This window comes from Oenanthe melanoleuca, chromosome 1A, assembly GCF_029582105.1.
Source record: "Oenanthe melanoleuca isolate GR-GAL-2019-014 chromosome 1A, OMel1.0, whole genome shotgun sequence".
In the NCBI taxonomy this organism is placed as follows: domain Eukaryota; kingdom Metazoa; phylum Chordata; class Aves; order Passeriformes; family Muscicapidae; genus Oenanthe; species Oenanthe melanoleuca.
Window position 1 is genome coordinate 22,223,523 of NC_079334.1, and position 18,712 is coordinate 22,242,234.

Below are 18,712 nucleotides of genomic sequence, written 5' to 3' on the forward strand. Positions count from 1 at the left end.
AGGTCTAGCTTTAGTTGATGTCCTCCCTCATTCTCCCTCCACTTGCCTCTGACAAAAAGAGAGGCTTTGGGGTTTATTGTGGAATTTTTGTATCCAAATCAATGTCTTGCACATCTCTGCCTCTTCACCAAGTATATCTCTAACCCTTCCCTGGGCAAAACTCTTGCTACCTGCAAAGCAGACAGTATTGCTTGCCTGATCCTACTGCTAATTTTAATGCAGATTATTCCCTCCATACACATGTATGACCTTCTCCCTGAGCAAATTATCTGAGCCTCTTCTTAGAGATCTTTACCAGAAAGGCCCAGAGCAACAGAGTCCTTGTGGTAGACCTTTCAGGGTCATACAAATTTGCCATACCAATAGCAAACACCAGCCCTAATAACTCTCATCAGTCTCTACACAAGGCTGCAGCCTTGGAATCTGTCCTTTGCTTCCAAACCTCCCCTTGGGATATTAGACTTTATTAAAAATAAATAGTTACAAATTCTGTTTTACAGCTGACGGCATCAGGGAGAAGAGTGGAGGAGGCAAAAGGAGCAAGTGGAGGGTCTGCTGTCCAGTCAGGTCACCTGTCTGTCATCCTGGCTGTGCTGTGCCAGGGAGCAGTCTGGCTGGAGTCAGCACAGGGCCCTGCCTCCTCTGCCAGGTACCTCAGGAGAGGAGCAGGACATGTTTCTCAAGAGGACTGGGAGAACTGGATCTGAGTCCATGGAGCCGAGCTGCTTCTGGAGGTGACAGACACCAAAAGCCAAGGAGAGTGCAGAGCAGCCTGTGTGGAACGTCCTCGTCTCCTGGCTTGGTGTTTGCATGGAGGAATATCCATTTCAGTTCTCCTTCTCTTTTATATACAGAATCATGTGCAACAAACAACAAACATGCAAGTAAACTCCTTCCTTGAGATCCTTCCCCACTCCCTCCAGGAGTCCCAAACTCTCCCTTCTATCCTCATCTGGTCAGTGTTTGGGTGCCACTCCTCTCCCAGTGACGGTGATGATCCTTGGCAGCTGTGGGCCCTACCCATAGTGATAGGGGACAGAAAGTCTGCTGTTGCCTCAGCAGCAGAAACACTTGCTGTGGGTCCCAATCTGTCCACTGAAGGCAGGGACTCCTGTCACCTCTCCAGAGACAAGAAACCAGGCCTGCTGCTCTCCTGTCTCTGGGCAGGACAAGGGTTCTAGCCCAAGCTGCATACCCAGAAAGAGTAGTGTATCCTCACTCCTCTTCCAGGCAGTATGACCTCATGAGAGGGGGAGTGTATCAGAGCAGCTCCAGGCCTTGGTGTGTTTGGGGGCTGAGAGGCAATCATGGGAGGCATTATTTGGTGGTGAAGGGACTTATCCAGTGTATGGGTACGGAACAGAGGAGACTGTGGGCAGTGGGTGTGGAACAGGGAGGCTGGAGGGGTCAGATGGCTGACTCCCTGCGGTATGAGATTGTATCTAGAGGCAGAGTTGCCTGGAGCCGCTCCAGGTCCAGGTGGCTTCCAAAATCCATCATCTGGATGATACCTCCCTCCTCCTTGGTGTTGCCCGCTAACACCACACCCATTTCATCATCGTCTTCATCTTCATCTTGACTGACGAGTGCCAGCTCATTCTCGTAGCAGAAGGCACTGGGAGGTGGTGGAGAAGGTAGGATGGTCATCTTGCTTTCTTGCAGCTCCCGGGCTGAGCAGCAAGGTGTGCCAGCCACCTCGTACGTCTTGTGAAAGCGCGAGTAATCCACTTTGTAGTGGTTCTTCTCCTCAAACACAACCGGTTCAAAGCGATGACCCCAAAGGATTTCACTGGCAAGGTAAGAGCTGCGTGCCTGTGTGGTCATGGCTGTGGCTTCCACCATCCCCTCCAGAATAACCACAATCTCAAAATTCTCCGTCTCCAGCTCTTCCTTGCCAATCCCATAGAGGGGGCTCTCCTCATCAATCTCATGAACGATAATAATGGGTGAGACCAAAAATATACGATCAAGACCCACATCGTAGCCCACATTTAGGTCCCGCTGGTCCAGGGGGAGGTATTCCCCTTCCTCTGTCATGTAGGGCTTGATGAGCTGGGCTCGCACATGGGCCTCCACAATGTGACTCCTCCTCAGGTTGCCCACCCTCCACATGAGACACAGTTTGCCATCCCGCACGGAGATGACGGCATGGTGGCTGAAGAGGAGGGTCTGGGCCCGCTTCTTGGGCCTTGCCATCTTGGCCATGATAGTGCCAATCATGAAGGAGTCGATCACGCAGCCCACGATGGACTGCACCACCACTGCCATGATAGCCAGCGGGCACTCCTCAGTCACGCAGCGGAATCCGTACCCGATGGTTGTCTGGGTCTCCACCGAGAAAAGAAAAGCCCCCAGGAAGCTGTTCACGTGCATGATGCAGGGCTTGAGGAGAGAGGGGCCGCCCGCCACCGCCGGTGCATTGAGGTCACCGTGGAAGAAAGCGATGCACCAGAAGAGGAAGCCGAAGAAGAGCCAGGAGACCAGGAAGGCAGCGGAGAAGATCATCAGCATGTAGCGCCAGCGCGTGTCCACGCAGGTGGTGAAGATGTCGGCCATGTAGCGCTGAGATTTGTTGCTCAGGTTGGCAAAGTAAACGTTGCACTGGCCGTTTTTCTTCACGAAGCGGTTGCGGTGCTTCCTGCGGGGAGCATGGCCCTTCCCGTTGTGGCTGTGCCCGTTCATGCTGCCCAGCGCTGAGACCTTGTGCCCATCCTCTTCGGTTGAGACAATGCTGTACCTGGAAGAGGAGGAGCAGGCACTTCTGTCAGGAATGCAGGAAGGGCAACAGCAAGCACTGAGACATCAAGGGCAGGGGATGTGGGTGACTCACAGGGTGTGTTGGGTTGATGTGGCCAGAAATGTGTATTCTATCACCAGCTGTTGAAGCCAGGTGGGGCAGTGATTCCTTATCTCTGTGGCACATACCATCTGCTAATGGGCCATCTTTAAGACTAGGTGGGGCAGTCATCTTTATCTTTTCCACAACCCATCCTCCCTCCTGGAAGATATCATCTGCTGCTGGCCCATTCAGTCCCACTGTATGACTGATAAAATTACATCATCCCATGGGAGATGCTCCAGCCAGGGGGAGGAGCCAAGCCTTTCCTACCTAGATAAAAAAACGGAGATTTTGGACAGCAAGTTACCTTCTTCCCACTGGATTCCAGAGCCAGACATTTCCACATCATCACTGGACCTTCAGAAGAAAACTGCACCTTCTACAGGAGCACTGCTTCAGCTGAACCACATCTGCCACTGCAGGAGGACTGCAGCCACCATTTAATGGGACTGCTACCAACACCCTGACTGACAGGGTGTCAGGTTGTATTCTGACTCTGTCAGGGTTGGGATTGTTCTTTGTAATACTGCATTTCTATTTTAATTTTCCTAGTAAAGAATTGTTATTCCTAATTCCCCTATCTTTGCCTGAGAGCCCCTTAATTTCAAAATTATAATAATAATTTGGAGGAGGGGGGTTTACATCCTCCATTTCAAAGAGAAGCTTCTGCCTTTTTTAGCAGACACCTGTCCTTCAAACCAGGGCTTAGGGCTACAGTGTCTCCCTGCTGGATCTCACAACATCATATTTCAGTGGTTACTGCACCTTGGTGCCAACCTGACCAAACTGGAGGGGATCAGCTGCAATGTTCACTGAGTGCTGCTGCCAGGAGGCTGCATCCAGCAAAGTCCTGACAGGGCACCAAAGCAGTAGCAGCTTGTAGCTCTGTGGTCCCTTCCAGCCTTTATGGTGAGGAGGGATACAAGGCTTTGAAGCCTGACAGCATCTGGCACAGCTAGGAAGCCTGGGAGCAAGCACCCACACCCTGGCCACATTTTGGGCCTTGTGTAATACAAGGCTGGGAGCTTCTATTTTCTCCTCTGCTCTGCTCATTGATTTCATGGTATGTGGTGACAATGTTTATACACTTCCTGCACTCAGGACAATTCTGTTGCCACAGCAACATGTGTGTCTTGCAGCATCCCTTATCCAAAGCCAAAGGTGTAATTTGGAAATCAACAGGCGAAGCACTGGCAGTTTCCTTGGCAGAAGCTACACACAGACTTTCTGGGAGACCTTTGCCCCTCTGGCTCCCCTCCCTCAGAGTCAGCTCTGACACCACCCCTCATGTGATCCTGTGACACTTGCAGATGCCCCTTAAAGATGTGATGGCAGAAGGTGCTCTGACCACTGAGGAAGTCAAGAGAGTGCACTGAAGCATAAAGAGTGCTCTGCCCTCATGCCTGACCAGCTCAGCTTCACAGGACCCTGGCAGTGTCTCCCTCCCACCCCACAGTGTTGACACGTCAGCTGGAGTCCTCCAGCGTGGGCCTCCATCCACTCTCACAGCAAGGACAGAACTGGTGCTAAAGCTGTGATTCCTGGGAACATGGGGCTTCTGCAGTGCTGCTGGAATCTGTGATTTCTGGTCCAGCACCATGCAGTGCTTTGCTTCTCCTCCATAGTATTCCTCTAAGCAATACCCCTAGGTATGGCATGTTTTGGATTGGAGAAGGAGAGAGGAGTCATTCCTTGGAACAGAAAACATGCTGGCAGGTAATTTGAGAAGAAGGCAGTCTGAAGTTAGGGTCTGAGGGGCCAGGTGAGGAGGACCAGCTCACTCAGGGCAGCAGCAGCTCTCGAGAGGAGGGTTACTCACCGATTGACTCGGACACTGCCCATGGCTCGCTCTGTCACCAGATGTCAGGGGGCCGTGGGAGCTGGCAGGGCGTGGGAACTCATGCAGCAGCACTCACAGGGACTGGGCAGCTCCAGGTTTCACCTCTGGAGAGCTGGGACCAGCATTGCCATTGCAATCACTGCTGGGCACGTGCCTGGCAGAGAAGGACAAAGTAAAACCCAGTCAGATCCCCCCCAACAGCCCCATCCCAGTCCAGAGCGGGCACAGGGCTCCCAGCCTTTACTCAGGGTGTGCTGGGAGGTCTCCTTGGGCACTGCTGCAGCCTGGCTCGGGCAGGTGAGCAGCTGGTGGATGCAGCCCTGCAGGAGCATGGACACTGCTCTCCTGACCAAGGGCACAGCAGCTGAGCAGCTCACAGGGCCCTCACCCTGAGCCACTATATTAATATCAGAGCTTACACCGGGAGGAGAGCTCAGCCAGGCTAAATACCTCTCACACAAGGACTAACAAAGCACAGGAATGCACAGCAGCCCTCAGGGATCCCAGTTAGCCCAGGCTAACCCTGAGGGGATTTTTTCCAGGGTGTGCAGAACATCCCCCCCATTTCAAATCAAAGAAGGAAAGCAATGAGTAGAGCCCAAAAGGACTGATGGAAAGGAAGGGTTTAGGAGTAGCCAAGGAGAAGCCAATTAGAGAAAACGAACCTTGTGACATGCCCTGTGTAGAGCATCCAAGGAGCAACTCAGCAGAGGAGTCCTGGTCCCAGATGTCCAGCAGAGGTCCCAACCCAGTCCTCCCAAACAGAAGAATGGGGAAGCCAAAGACTCAAGAGCCAACCTATTCCACCTGCCCAGAGCTGCTGGGAAGTGAAATGCACTGAGAGAGTAATGACTCACAGATTAGGAAGGGCTTTGTACACCCATGCTAATCCTGCACTGTAGCCTTTGGATTACAGCAGCCAGTGCAGAGTGCAGATGCAGACAGAGCCAGCTAGTTTGCTCCCTCCCAGCCTCAATGAACAGCCACTGCTTGTCACATATGGGAAAAAACACAAGGATTTTGGGATCAAATGTAAGGCTTAGAGCTGCTTGCAAGTGGTTGTGCAAGGACAGGAGAGAGGAACAGCAAATGATGTTGCCTGGGATGGAAAGGCTGGAGAACCATCCTTGTCTCATCATCAGTGCTGCAGAATGGGGCTGCACATGGCCAGGGGTGCCCAGCAGCTTTCCCCACAGACTGGAAAGCAGCAAGAAGGGAGCTCCAGACATCACCTCTGGTGGGATGAAGATTCCTCAGTTACTGAGGTAGTTAAAGTTCTGCAGCAACACAAATGTGGTTGTTCAGACCAAGGGTATTATGAGACCAGGAGAAGAAAATAACCTTGTAATCCACAATTCACCATATAGAGATAAAAGTGAGCAGCTGCCCAAAAATCCCCATCAGGAAAAAGCTCTTTGACACTGAACTCTGCCAGCTCCCACCAGCTCACTGCCCTACAATATACAAGTCTTTCTGAAGTCACTTTGGCCAGGAATTTTTGCCATGCAGCTGGGTAAACCTCTAGCAGACCCTGGAGCTGGTAACCTAAGTTAATCAGAAATGTTGATGTGATGAAGAGAGGTCACTTCATACACATGGTCCTGCTGGGATAAAGCAAACTAGAGTGATTACATGATGAGTTCAGACAGCAGGGTGGCAAAGGTGGGAAGTTCAGGTATACCACTCTGCCAGCCCCAGCCAGGGGAGGAAGGGCATCCTCTTCAACTGGAATCATTCTCAGCCAGCCTGGATATGCCAAGTTCATCCTTAGCCAGAATTGACCCTGATAACAGGAAAGGTACTGTCACAGCTCACACATATGAGTAATTCACAATTTCCTGAAAGTTTCTACAACCAGCAACTCTCTTTCTCCAGCTGCAGAAACAGGTGCACCATTTCTAGAGATTCTGGATTTCTGGCCCAGGCAGCAGCCAGTTCCAAAAGAAAGGAAGGAGGACTTAAGGAGCTTTGTGAAACCATGTGCAGCAACACTTGAATCTCTGCTCCTCACCTTTCCCCCCTTCCCAAGAAGAAGAAAAACAAGCAGATGAAATTCAAGGGCTTTGCTCAGCTCCAGTTCAGGCTGGTACTGTGGTGCTGTGCTTCCTCCTGGCTCCCACATGGGAGCTCCGGTCAGCCAGAGCTGTGGCAGAGCCTCTTGTGCAGAGTCCAGCACAGCTGGACCATGCAGCTCAGAGCCTGGGCAGCCTTTGCTGCTGGCTCCACAGTGCCCAAGCTGAGTATCAGCAGCTAAAGACACATCACAACCTGCAGCTGGTACTTAATACAAGGAAAGTATCTCCACAAAGGATAAAGGTTACCAGTCTGAGCACACACATTTGAGAATGGGAAAGCAAATGCTTTTATTTGCAGTAAACGGTTGCAAATAAGAGACTGATGGCCTTGGACCTTGCAGGGATCCATGGAACTCACACAGACTTGCACCCATAGATCTTTCTCTGCTCAAAATTTGAGAATTTTTCTGGTAGACTCAAGGACCTCAGCAACAACGGGCAGCACTCCTGAGGCAGGAGCTGCCTGAGGGAGCCATCTTTGCCCATTATGAGCTTGTGGGGGTTTTGCTTGGTGATGCCTAAATTCTGCTTCACTGCTTCCAGGCCAGTCTGTTCTCAGCTTTTCATTCTCCAGCTTGCATCTCTCCAGTTGTCCTTGGAGAATGAAGATCTTCTGCTTCAGCCTCTCCACGTTGGTTTCGGCATCCAGAGCCCGCTGGTTCACCAGCTGCAGGCGACTCTCAGCCTGCTGGACTAAGGACTGGGCCTCTCTGGCCTCCCTCTCTCGTTCAGCCTGGCTGGCCATCAGCTTCTCCTGCAGGCTGGACACCAAGCTCTCCTCTCTCTTCAGGTTGTTCTGGAAGGTGTAAAACATCCTCCTGACGGCGGCGTTGTCCTTCCTGAGCTCGGCATTCTCCCCCTCCAGCCTGTCACACTGTTCCCTGAGCGCGCTGTACTCCTGCCTGAGCACGGCTTCCTCCTCCCTGAACGCGGGGTTGCTCTTCTTCAGCTCTCTGAGCACCTGCCTGAACGCAAAGTTCTCTGACATGAGCACCAGGTTCATGCTCCTGAGCGTTTCCTTCTCCAGCCTGAGGCTGCTGTTCTCCTGCCAGAGCAAGTCGTAGGTGGGCTGCAGGGATGAGGACTCGCTCTCCTGGCTGTTCCCCCCGTGCAGGACCTGGGGCTCCGCTCCCGTGGTGCTCTCTGGGTGTCCCACATAATGGTCACTGGCACGGGCCTGCCTGGCAGCAGCCTCTGTCCCCAGGTGCTGGCCTGAGCTGTGCTGGAAAGGGTTGTGGAAGCCTCTTGGTGCTGTACCAGCCTTTCGGAGAGCAGGCAACCTCTGATGCCCAGGAAGGTGGTAGGTCTGGCTGGGCTCCTCATCTCCAGCTGAGTTGTCAGACCTTCCCATGTCTTCGTAAAATGGCTCCTGAAATTCCTGATCTTCCTCCTCAAGCTCCAGAGCATGCTTGGACAGGCCCATTGGGGTTTTTTTTACCGTGTAAGACTGTGCAGGCTTTAGGGGAATTGGGGTGAGTTCTCCCAGATTCTCTGTCTGATTGTCTTCTAGGCTGTCACTGCTCTTGCACCAGGGTGAAGAAAGCTCAGAGTGGCAGGAAATCCCTGATTCTTCAGCCTCATCATCATCACCATCATTGTCTTCATTATCTTGCAAGCCTTGAGATTCTGGGTAGACCATCATCATTAGCCCAAACATTTGAAATGGCTGTGACATTTTTCAGGATACTCTGGGCAGCAGCAGGCAGGACAATCCAAATTGTCCTCCTAGAGTGCAGGCAATGCAGGCTGTTGACACTGACAAGCAGTGTGCCACCTTCTGCAGCCTCAGCAATGCTTGTTGTGGCCACCAAAATCCTCCTGTTTAGAACACCAGGATGTTCAGGAGGGAGAGGAGAACCACATACCTCTGCAACTTGGCTCTGGGGACAACCAGAACCACCAACACTCCAAGGTCTGTGATGTCACCGAGTTCCACGTGTGCTGAGTTGACAAAGCTGGGGAGGGGGAGGAAGCAATCAACTGCTGTCCTGATTCTCTCTAGGACTGCATTAATTTTCTTCATAGTAGCCAGCACAGTGTTGGATTTAGTATGAGAATAATGCTGATGACACAGACATGTTGGAGTTGTTGTTAAGTATGGCTTACTCCAAGCCAAGGCCTTTTCTGTTGCCCATGTTCTGCCACTGAGGAGCTGCACACGAATCCAGGAGGGAGCATGGCCAGAACAGCTGGTTCAAACTAGCCAAAGGGATATTCCATGCCACAGAGCATCATGCCCAGTGTGTAACTGGAGGAGTTAACTGGAAGGGGCTGACGACCGTTTGGGGAGCAGCCATGGGGTGGTGAGTAATTGGGTGGTGCACCACTTGTTTCTCTTGGGTCCTGTTATTCTCTCTATGCTTATTGCTACTATTACTACCATTATTATTATTATTGTTGATAATATTAATATTATTAACATTTAATATTGTTATATTTTGTTTCGATTATTAAATTGTTTTTAATCTCACCCCACAAAGTTTACCTTTTCTTTTTGATTCCCCTCCCCGCCGGGGCTGGGGGCAGTGAGAGGGAGGGAAGGGCTAAGTGGTGTATAAATTGCCTGCTGGGGTTAAACCACCACAACTGCAGAAGTTGTTTCTGGCAGCACGAGGATAAGCTGTACTCCTGGCTGCAGAGCCAGCATCCAGCTTGGGGATGCTGCCAGTGAGCAGACAGCAGCTCATGAAGCCACCTGAGACCTCCAGTGCAGAGGAGGGACAGGGATGATCCAGGCAGCAGGGTCAGAGGAGACAACCCTGTCCCACAGGGCACTGAGACACCTCCACCAGCCAGGTCAAGCCACTGGCACTTGGTGGGGACTCACCCTGGAGAGGACCAGGAGACACCACCAGCACTTTGGCCACAGGCATCACTCTGAGCTGAAGGGCCAGTGAAGGGTCCACGCTGTGGTGCTGCCAATCTGATTCATCCCCTGCTGCCAGCTGGCACAGGGAAGTGTTAGTAATACCGAGTGCCACAAACTCAGAGCGGCACGAGCCAGGAGACGAACAAAAATAAACACATTTCCCACTTCCACCCCAACACACCCCCACAGCGCGTGGTGCCACCATGGAAGGACAGACAGGCAGGCAAGGAACGCCTGGGCTGGGGACTGCCACCACATTGGGTCACTGTCCCCCCTCAGCAGCTGGTGGACCAGGGCCACCACTGATATCCCTGCTGGCAAAGTCAATGCCACCAGCTTGGCAAGGCCATGGGGCTTACCAGCAGCCCAAACCCTATGCCAACATAGTTCAAATGGCTGTGAAAAGGTCCCATTGCAACTTGGAAACATGAAACACAGATGGAATGAAAGGAGAAGGCACAGAGATGTCTCCAGCAGAAGGGGATTATATTCATATCCTGAACAGGCAGCTGCCTGTCACATGGACAAGGGGGAGGAAAGCCTGGCTGAGGACAGAGACACGAATCCAGAGCATGCCTGAGGACATTTCTTGGAGCTTGCTCAGCCTCCTGAGACCCACATGTGAAGGCAGAAGCTGCAGAGTCAGTGGCCACTTCTGTGGAGTGGTATGAAACCAAGCTGGTGGGTGCAACAAGGAGAGATGCTAGGCAGGAGGCTGCAGCCTGGACAGATGCTTCCCCATCCCTCTGCTGCCTTTCCTGGGTGTGCATGAACACCCATGTGTTTCATGGCCTTTAGAAGCCGCCCAGCACCTTTGAGGCTTTGGGGCTGCCTTCAGCCCCAAAGCATGTGCTACCCTTCCCTCTTTCCCAGCCACTTTCCCCCTCCTGTGTCTTAGATTGAGCAATGCCAGGGACACCACCACGGTGCTGCAGTCATCTCCTCCTTCCCGTGTGACACCGTGCTCCAGCAGCACAAGCCATCACACCAGCCCACGCTGCCACCCCGGTTCTGCTCTGGCCCTGAGCAGGCACGTGGGGCTGAGCTGCTGCTGTCCCTTTCCGAGGATCTGCAGGATAATAAGGTCAAGGTGCCACAGCAATCCCTCCATTGCTCCATCCCCTGTACACAGTGCAGCGCCTCGCACGTCCCTGTCTTTCTACCCCTGCCAGAGTAGATCATATATTGTCAATCCTTCCTTAAATTTGCAATGGAACAGTCTCATGAAACAGAACAGAAAAGTCCACGCTGAAGCACTCCCCCACTTCTCTTTTTATAACAACCGTATCTGGTGCTCTGGGACATACACTGTGAACGACAACGATGGAAAAATCCCAGGGTATTTTTACACTCTTAGTCTTTGCTTTATCTGGAGTTGTCTGGCAAATGCTTCTCTCCTGTCTGTGGTCACTGCCGCAGCCGCTGGTCGCGCTCCGCTCCGTGCCTTTGTCCCTCTTACTGGCTGCAAGGCTGGCTTGGGATCAGCATCCGCAGCCCCATCCTGCCAGCCCGGGCACGGTGACAGCACGGCAGACGAACCTCTCGCCTCGTGGGGAGCCAGGGCGGAAACACCCGCAGCTGAGGGGGGACCTCTGCCTTTTTGCAGAGCCTTGCAGACCCGCAGCACCCGGCGTGTCCTCTCCATCCTCTCTGTAACTCCATCTCCTCTCCTGTTCCTCCTGGATATTCCCAGGGTTCATGTTGGGGCTCATAGGGCAGCTCGGGGCCGTGGGGGGCTGTCCTGCCACAGGAGTCAGTGGCCAAGCTCTGGCTGCTCCGTGCCGGCAGGGCAGGCTGCCAGGCGCTGCACGAAGGCACAGTCACTGTGCAGGAGAGTTTTACCATATTAAAAAGGCAACTGACATATGGAAGGTGAGGGGAGGAAGCTGTAATCAACTCTATACCATTTTTATATACACACTTCTGCCTTTTCGTTCAATAATTATAAATAGATTAAGTGCCAACAATCCCCATCTGCCCCTCAAGGCATGATCCGCTGACCAGTTTCCCTCTCCAAGAGAGGATTTTATTCATGTGCCTCTGCCCGGTTTATATTTTGGAGTGGAGTGAGAAGGGGGGATATTTTTTCCCCGGTGAAGCTCTGGAGCCTGAGGATGGGTAATATGAAAACAAAACAAAATGATTTGAAGTTAAACCATCTCAGTGTGTGACTCAGAGCTATTCATAGCTCCCTGAAGCCAGCTGCAGCAACGGAGCCAGAAGGATTCTGCCCGTATTATTATTCCAATTACCATCTGAATTAAAAGTTTGAGCAGTGATCAGCCCACATGCTGAAGGGAGGGGGAGAGAAGAAAGCGAAGAGAGAAGGAGAGAAAGAGTGAGAGGGAGAAAAAAACAGATAAAAATGGGAACCACACAAAGGTGCCCAGGATGACAAAGTCAGGAAGAGGCACAGAAAGGTGACAGCATCACCTCCTGCCTGCTCCCACACCGCCCCAGCGATCCCTGCTGCAGCTGCACCGTCCAGACAATGGCGCTGCAAGAACAGCTGCTGCTCCCCAGGATCTCAGACCAGATGGGGGATACCCCAGGGTGGGGTTGATGAGACTGGCACCGGCATTCACCCACTCCTCTCTGGCCAAAATGAGGCTGGGGGTACAAGACACAGGGTCTGGGGGGTTGACTGAGCAGGATTGTGAGGAGACAATGCTGCTGGAGTGGCAGCTGGGGAGAAGTCCCTGCTTTTTCTTGCTGAGTGAGGAAGGTGGGTGTTATTCTTTGGAGCTGGCATCACAGGAAAAATTAAATGTTCAGAAGGTCCCTGGCCTTCCCTGGGTGGTGTTCTTGGCCAAAAAGGAACTGAACTTCTGTAGCAGCCAGAGTGCAGACCACATCCCACCTACTCTCGAGGGAACACAGGGGCTGACATACCCCCAGCACCCCGACTGCCAAAACCATGGACTAGACCCCAAAGGGTTGATGCAAAACCTGCAAGAGCTGAAAAACTGAAGGCTCAGGGCTGTCCCTGAGGTCCTCACATCCCAGGCAGATGCAGTATAGTCAGGTCACCTGCTCCAGCTTCCCAGCACAACTGCACAGTGCTGAGGGTGTCTTCACTAGTCTCTGCATCCCTGGAACTCCCTTCACTGGGCATCCTGCCCTGTGGGAGCCCTGAAGTAAGGCCATTCCCAGCAGCATCCCTGTGCTTCAGCATCTCTTCAGCACAAAGTGTCTGGCCATTTGGGATGTCTTGATGGCTTTTGGCTAGTCATGGGTCTAGGATGATTATAGGTGTGCAGGAAAACAGGAGCAAGGGTGGCTCACATCATCTGCCTGCCTGCTGCAGTTGTGCTCTTGACAGGGCAGGGATGGACTGCCGGTGACTGCCAAGCATCCAGCAAGGCAGGTGCCTGCAAATAGTTTCTGAATGAGGATAACAGTGACAGCAGCAAGGGCAAAGCCTGCTCTATGCCAAGCTCCTGCTCAAGAGAGGCTGCAGCCGCCTCTCTGCACCCAGCTGCTGCACAACAGCTGAGCTCCCAGCCTGGCCTGGCTGCTAAGCACTAACCCATCAGTGGCAGAGAAAAAAAAATCTCCCTTCACCCCCATGGTCGCAATGCTAACAGGGAGCTGAGCAGAGCCACGAGCATCCTGAAAGGGCCCCAGCTTCTCCCCTTTCAGCCGTGCCTGCCAGGCACCAGAAACAGAGCAGAGGGAGCATCCCAGGTAAGCTGCAGAACCGCATTCCCGCAGAGAGCGGATCAACAATTTCACCAGAGTTTTGCTAACTTGTATTGCTGCGGCTTGATCCGTCAGGTTTAAGAAACACATCTGGAAGGTGCCAAGCCGAAGTGCTGCCCTGTCCAGGCAGTACGGAGGGCCCTTACCCCTCCTTCCCCTGCCCCCAGCTCTCCGGCAGGGAGGCGCTGCCACGGCGGGCAGGGTCGGGCTGGAGGAGAGCAGTGCGAAGCGGGACACGGCGGCTGCACCCGCACTCTGCCCGGACTGCCAAATCCCCCCCGGCATCACCCGGGCTGCTGCCGTACCCCTGCGCCTCCGGGCTGCGACAGCCGCTCCCGCCGGCGCCCTGCCTGCTCACCTCCTGCTGGCACCCGCAACTTCTGCCGGCTCACCTCCACCCAGACACGAGGCTGCTCCTTGGTGCTGGGAGCAACGGGAAGGGGAGAGGAGAGGACTTCTGGGGCCGCTGCGTCTGGTCCCGAGGCAGGCACCGCCTCTTCGCAATGCCATCGAGCTGTTCAGAGGATGCAGCGCCTGTCTGCCCAGCCTCTGGGATGCCCGGTGCCCTTCAGCCCCCGCACTCACCGCGCTGCTGGCGGGGCCGATCTATACAGCTCTCCCGGGGCTTCGCCCTCCTCTACAGCACAGGCACTTTCCATATCCACTTGCTCTAAGACTGCTTTCAGCTGGTCAGTCTGCGCGGGTGCTTTAGCAGGCTGCCAGCAGAAAGGGAGCCGGCGAGAGGAGAGGGGAGAGCAAAGCTGAAGGCAGGGGAAAGAACGGGCAGCTGAGAGGCAGCTGGGGCAAGGCCAGCAGCTCTTTGTACCAATGCTGGTACCGCTTGCCAGGGAGGGAAGGAGGTGGGGAGAGGTGTCAGGGTCGTTTCTCTGAGCCTTTTGCAAGGGATAAGAAAGGGGGACGCTGCTTCCCTCATTATCCAACAGCACTAGGCTCCCTCTGAAGTGCTTCAGGAGAAATGTTGCCATAGAAATAAAGCAGCCGTCCAGATTGTGAGGGGCAGACCCACTGCCTTGGTGGCAGGAGCGTGGGCAGGGTGGCGGCAGCTGGCCCTGGCTGCCGGCGTGGGGAGGTGCCGGGCTGGAGGGTGTCTTCTTCTCCACCCTCCACTCTCTAATTTCCAGTGAGGGCAGCAGCGGTGCTGCTCTGCCAGCATGGCTGGTGCCAGGAGATGGTGGGCATCTCCTCCTCAGATAAAGCAAGGGTGAATGCCAGAAATGTCCCTGAAGCAAGCTGCCAGGCTCCCGGGAGGACAGGCAGGGAGGTGCGTGGGGACAGGGTCACATCGCAGCCAACTCCCATCCCTCAGCAGCCTGTGCCACAGCACCACCTTCACTGCTGGAGAACGAGCCTCGGAGGGCAAGAACCAGCCCCAAAGCAGGCCTTGCCTGTCCCAAGCACCCCACTGCCAGAGAATCGGCATCTCTCCCAAGAAAGGGCTCCAATCCCATCTCCATTGAAACCTCCTTGTCTGGCGAGGAAAGCCGGTGCCCCTGGGGGTTCCCTGTGGGGCCTCTCCGCCCTGGTAAGGGGCACAGGAGCAGTGACGTCAAGGAGCAGGAATTCAGCCTGACTCAGTTTCGCAAGCGCACACGGCTTCACTCTGCCCGTGCCATTCACAGAAAAGCGAGCGCCTGCGGGAGGCTGGGAGCCGCGTGGATGAGTAAGGGATCGATTGCTAAGACGCCAGCATCCATCTATCGATCCCTGGCCGCACTGCCGGGTTAAGCCAACCCGGTGCAATAACGAGAAGCGGGATAGCGGGACTCGCTGGGGGCAGAGGACATTAAGCGCTCCGCTCTGCGTCCGCGCTGATGTCAGTGCGCGGCGGGCGCAGGGATCCATCACCATCCTTGCTGGCACCCTCCTGCCACTGACACCACCCCAGGGACGCAGCTGCTGCCCGGGCGTGGCCGAGGGGCAGGAGAGGCCAGTGGGGACTGGTCCTGCCAAGCGACTCCATCCCTCCCCAGCCACCTCCTCCTTTCTGGTTTTCCTTGCAAACCGTGGCGGGGGGCTGCAAGGGGCAAGGAGCACTGCCCACCCCCTGCCAGCACCACACGTCGGGGCACTTGATCTTAGCACCCAAACAGGGGGAAAGATGGAAGGAAAAAAAAGGTGGACCAGAGAGAACCCACTTCCCTTCAGATCATCTCTATCCAGCTTGTCCTCTCTGTGGCCATCCTCACCATTTGTCCTCTTCCCCACCACTCCCTGTCCCCACCAGATTCAAGCTTCCCCCCGAGGCAACATATTTTCCCCGTGCTGATTATTATTTTCAGTGGCTGCAAACAGGAGTGGCCACACACTGCCGGGGAGTCTCAGGCTTCTGTGGGTGCCAATTCCGGTGGTGAATGGAGAAGGGACACATTCCTGTATATGTGTCAAGATGCATCCCCCATGCACCTGCCTGATCCCTCCCGGGCTCCGGGTAACCCCAAGCCCTGGGATCATCTCCACACCTCCCACCTGCTGTGGATGACTCCTCCCGAGAAGCCAAGGAGGGCACAGAGCAGGGGTTGAGGGTGGCCTTGGAGCAACGTCACCTCTGCCACACGTTCCCGTGTGCACTGTCACTGTCTGCCCTTCACAGCACACCCCACAAGGGGAGGAAGGGGAGAAGGGAGAGGCTCCAGAGCTGCTGTTTGCTTTGCCATCGATGGAATCAGGGCTGGGCAGCAGGGATAGGAAACTCCAGGCTCTTGACAGAGAGATTTGGATGACTTCAGGCGATTTGCCCAGGAGCTGAAGGGCCAGGGATGTCCGAGGTGATCTGGCAGCACCATGCAAACCTGCCTGCCCACTCCTGCCCTGGTGGGGAAGCCAACCTTGTCAACAGGGAGCAAAGGCAGAGTTTCTCTGGTAGTTTGCTCATGGCTTCCTCCTGAGCTCATTCACCCAAACCCACCATGCAGAAGACCCTTTGCACTGTGCCTGTCTGGGGGGTGTTGGACCACCACGGGTAGGATCAGCCATGCTGGGGCTGGGAGAGGTGGAAAGCAAGGGAGAGGGGGCAGGTCTGGAGCCCAAAAAGCTCTACAGGCAGCAGGAGAACGAACACATCCACTGCAGCCCCATTTGCACCCAAGAGCTTGGAGGGCAGGTCTCCAGCTGCCTTTTTCTCTGTGAATTGGCCGGGACCGGCACAGAGAAGAATCTACAAAGCAGGAGAAGCAAAAGGTGAGCAAGACCCAGCGCAGGGCGAGAAGATTCTAAGAAAACGTGGGGAACTGCAAAAAGGCAGAAGTTACCTGCAAAGCGACAGAAGTCAGGGTGGCAAGGGGGCGGGGAGGGAAGTTGGGGAGGTTTAGAGGCAGGAGCCCACCCCTGCCCCTCGGCCCGCGGTGGCTGTGCGTGCATACGCCATGCACACAAGGCAACTTTATTATTCACTGGCACGCTCGCACGAAGCCACGCATCTCTCCCTAAGTTATATTTATAGCTGTTCCTCGGAGCGAACGCGAATGAAACAATACATTATTTTCTTAAGGGAGAAAAGCCCTTCCCGCTCTCATGCCGGTGAGGAGAGCAGCGCGCCCCGGCGCCGCCTCTTACCCGGGTCCTGCCGCCTGCTCCAGCCGCGCCGAGCCAGCATCAGAGGAAGGGAAAAGCGGCCGCTCTCTCCATCTCACCATGGAATGCCTCAGCCGGACCGGAGGAATCGGGGAAGTCTCTCTGCAGCCCTCGCTCGCCTCCAGCCTAGGTCTATTTTTTTTCCCCTCCGAAGAGCTACTTCTCCGCTGCGACCTGCTCCTCTCCTAACTCTGCCCTGCCCACGCCAGCGCTCTCCTTCTGCCTCTGCCTCTCAGAATTTTTTGCTCCCAGGAGCGTCCATCCCACGGAGTGCTGATGTGCCTTCGTGGCTCAGCGACGGGTTTAGGTCTCCCCCTCCTGCCTGGCTCCCTCCTTCTCTGGCGCTGTTTGCCCGTGCCCCTTGCTGCCCCCCTGCTCCAGTCCCCAGATCCCCCTCTCGCTGACACTCTGCCTCCCTTCGCGCTCCGCTCCCTTTCCCTGGCTGCCTCTCCCCCTCGCTGATTGCTATGCAGTCTGTAGCTGAGAAGTCAGTAACTCTGTGGTAGGATCCAACAGCTTTCCGCTACTTTAGCCCATCCTCGCATGTGAGCTCAGAGCTGCGGAGCCGCCATGGGGGAGACAGAGCCACCATCGGCGGAGGGAAAGGGGCGGTGGGGCCGCCAAATGCCCCCAAGGAGGTGAATCCTCCTCCTGGGCTGCTGCACAGAGATTAAATAACCAATCTCTCGTCAGAGGGGATTTTTTCCCACCTGGATTTGGGGTGCTGGGCTGACACCTCACCCTGAGGAAGGACCAGGCTCTCCTAGCTGATGCAGAGTGTTTGCTGTGGGGCATTGCCTCCCCACTCCACAGAGCTGGTGATTTCCTGCTGGAATGGGTGGTGCTGGGACAGGAGCACGGACACGGAGGGACCAGCCCTCAGGGCTCCAGGATAGTGCACAGCCATCCTGCCAGGAAACCTGTCCAAGAAACCTCAAGCATCTCAGAGGCTTTAAAAAGGTCACTTCTTGGTGACAAGGAGAGAAGGCAGGGACTCTGCTGCAGCAAAGCCAGAGGCTGAAGAGACCCCTGACCACACAGGCACAGGGTCCTGGGACAGCCCTGCTCCAGATTGGCGTTTTACAGGGCATGGTTTCCATCTTGGTGTCTCGTTTGCTGTCCCCAGAGTTAAGGTGTGTGCTGAAAAGTCAAAAAAGATTTTTAAAAACCATGTTTTGAGTCTTCTCTGGGCCCCAATCCTGCAGGGATCATGACCCTGCTTCCCAAAATCCTCCCAGGATGTTGCATATGGGATGACCTCTGCACAACATGCTGTGCCACTGAACACCACCGTGGTGAGCACAGCCTGCTCCCAGCTGGCAAGGCCACTGCCAGGGCAGCAGAGTGAGGGTTTAGTAGCTCCATGCAGACAGCAATCCAGCTCCACAGCAGCTGCAAACCAGGAGCACATCAGCCCCCTGGATGGGTGGGTTCACCCCAGGGCACCCTGGCTGCTCCTTGCTGCTCCTGGGGAGCTGCTGTGCCTGGATGGAGCAGGGCCAGCTGTCCATCCCCTCTGCTGCCATCCCTATGAGGACCTCATTCGGGTTCAGAGGGGTATTTGCTTTCCCAAAAGCTCTGTCTCTGGGGCCTGTGGGGCTGCTTCCTATGAGCTACTGACCACTCTCTGCCCAGCTGCTCTTTGGCAAAGTGTACCACCCCTCTGGCACCATGACAGGCCTCTCCTCTCCATGTGGTGAAGGGATGAGGATGGGACTGAGGCATCTTGCTCCTTCCCACAACGGGCAAAGCCACCAAGTGCAGCCACCTCAGCTTCAGGTTGGGTTTCACCCTCT

The 18,712-nt window shown here is 54.8% G+C and overlaps 2 protein-coding genes across 3 annotated transcripts; both read right to left on the reverse strand.

Moving 5' to 3' along the window:
• Positions 1-432: 432 nt before the first annotated feature.
• On the reverse strand, positions 433-17,392 carry KCNJ4 (potassium inwardly rectifying channel subfamily J member 4). Of its 2 annotated transcripts, none has more exons than XM_056482558.1 (3): positions 16,899-17,392; positions 4,659-4,833; positions 433-2,737 (listed from the first exon to the last, which is right to left on the reverse strand). In XM_056482558.1, exons 2-3 carry the CDS (start codon positions 4,679-4,681, stop codon positions 1,408-1,410), a joined length of 1,353 nt encoding a protein of 450 aa, XP_056338533.1. In that variant the 5' UTR covers positions 4,682-4,833; positions 16,899-17,392; the 3' UTR covers positions 433-1,407. The 2 variants fall into 2 exon arrangements, with proteins under 2 accessions (XP_056338533.1, XP_056338534.1); XM_056482559.1 differs by lacking the exon at positions 16,899-17,392 and adding an exon at positions 13,684-14,071 and having other exon boundaries at positions 434-2,737.
• On the reverse strand, positions 7,026-8,652 carry LOC130248658 (endosome-associated-trafficking regulator 1-like). The gene has a single exon (XM_056482560.1). It carries the CDS (start codon positions 8,427-8,429, stop codon positions 7,143-7,145), a length of 1,287 nt encoding a protein of 428 aa, XP_056338535.1. The 5' UTR covers positions 8,430-8,652; the 3' UTR covers positions 7,026-7,142.
• Positions 17,393-18,712: the final 1,320 nt, after the last annotated feature.

Coding starts and splice junctions, on each gene's coding strand:
- KCNJ4 (XM_056482558.1), bottom strand. CDS start 4,681: ATGGGCAGTGTCCGAGTCAATCG. Junction 2,738..4,658: donor GGCAGTGTCCGAGTCAATCG/GTGAGTAACCCT, acceptor CTCCTCTTCCAG/GTACAGCATTGTCTCAACCG.
- LOC130248658 (XM_056482560.1), bottom strand. CDS start 8,429: ATGTCACAGCCATTTCAAATGTTTGGGCTAATGATGATGGTCTACCCA.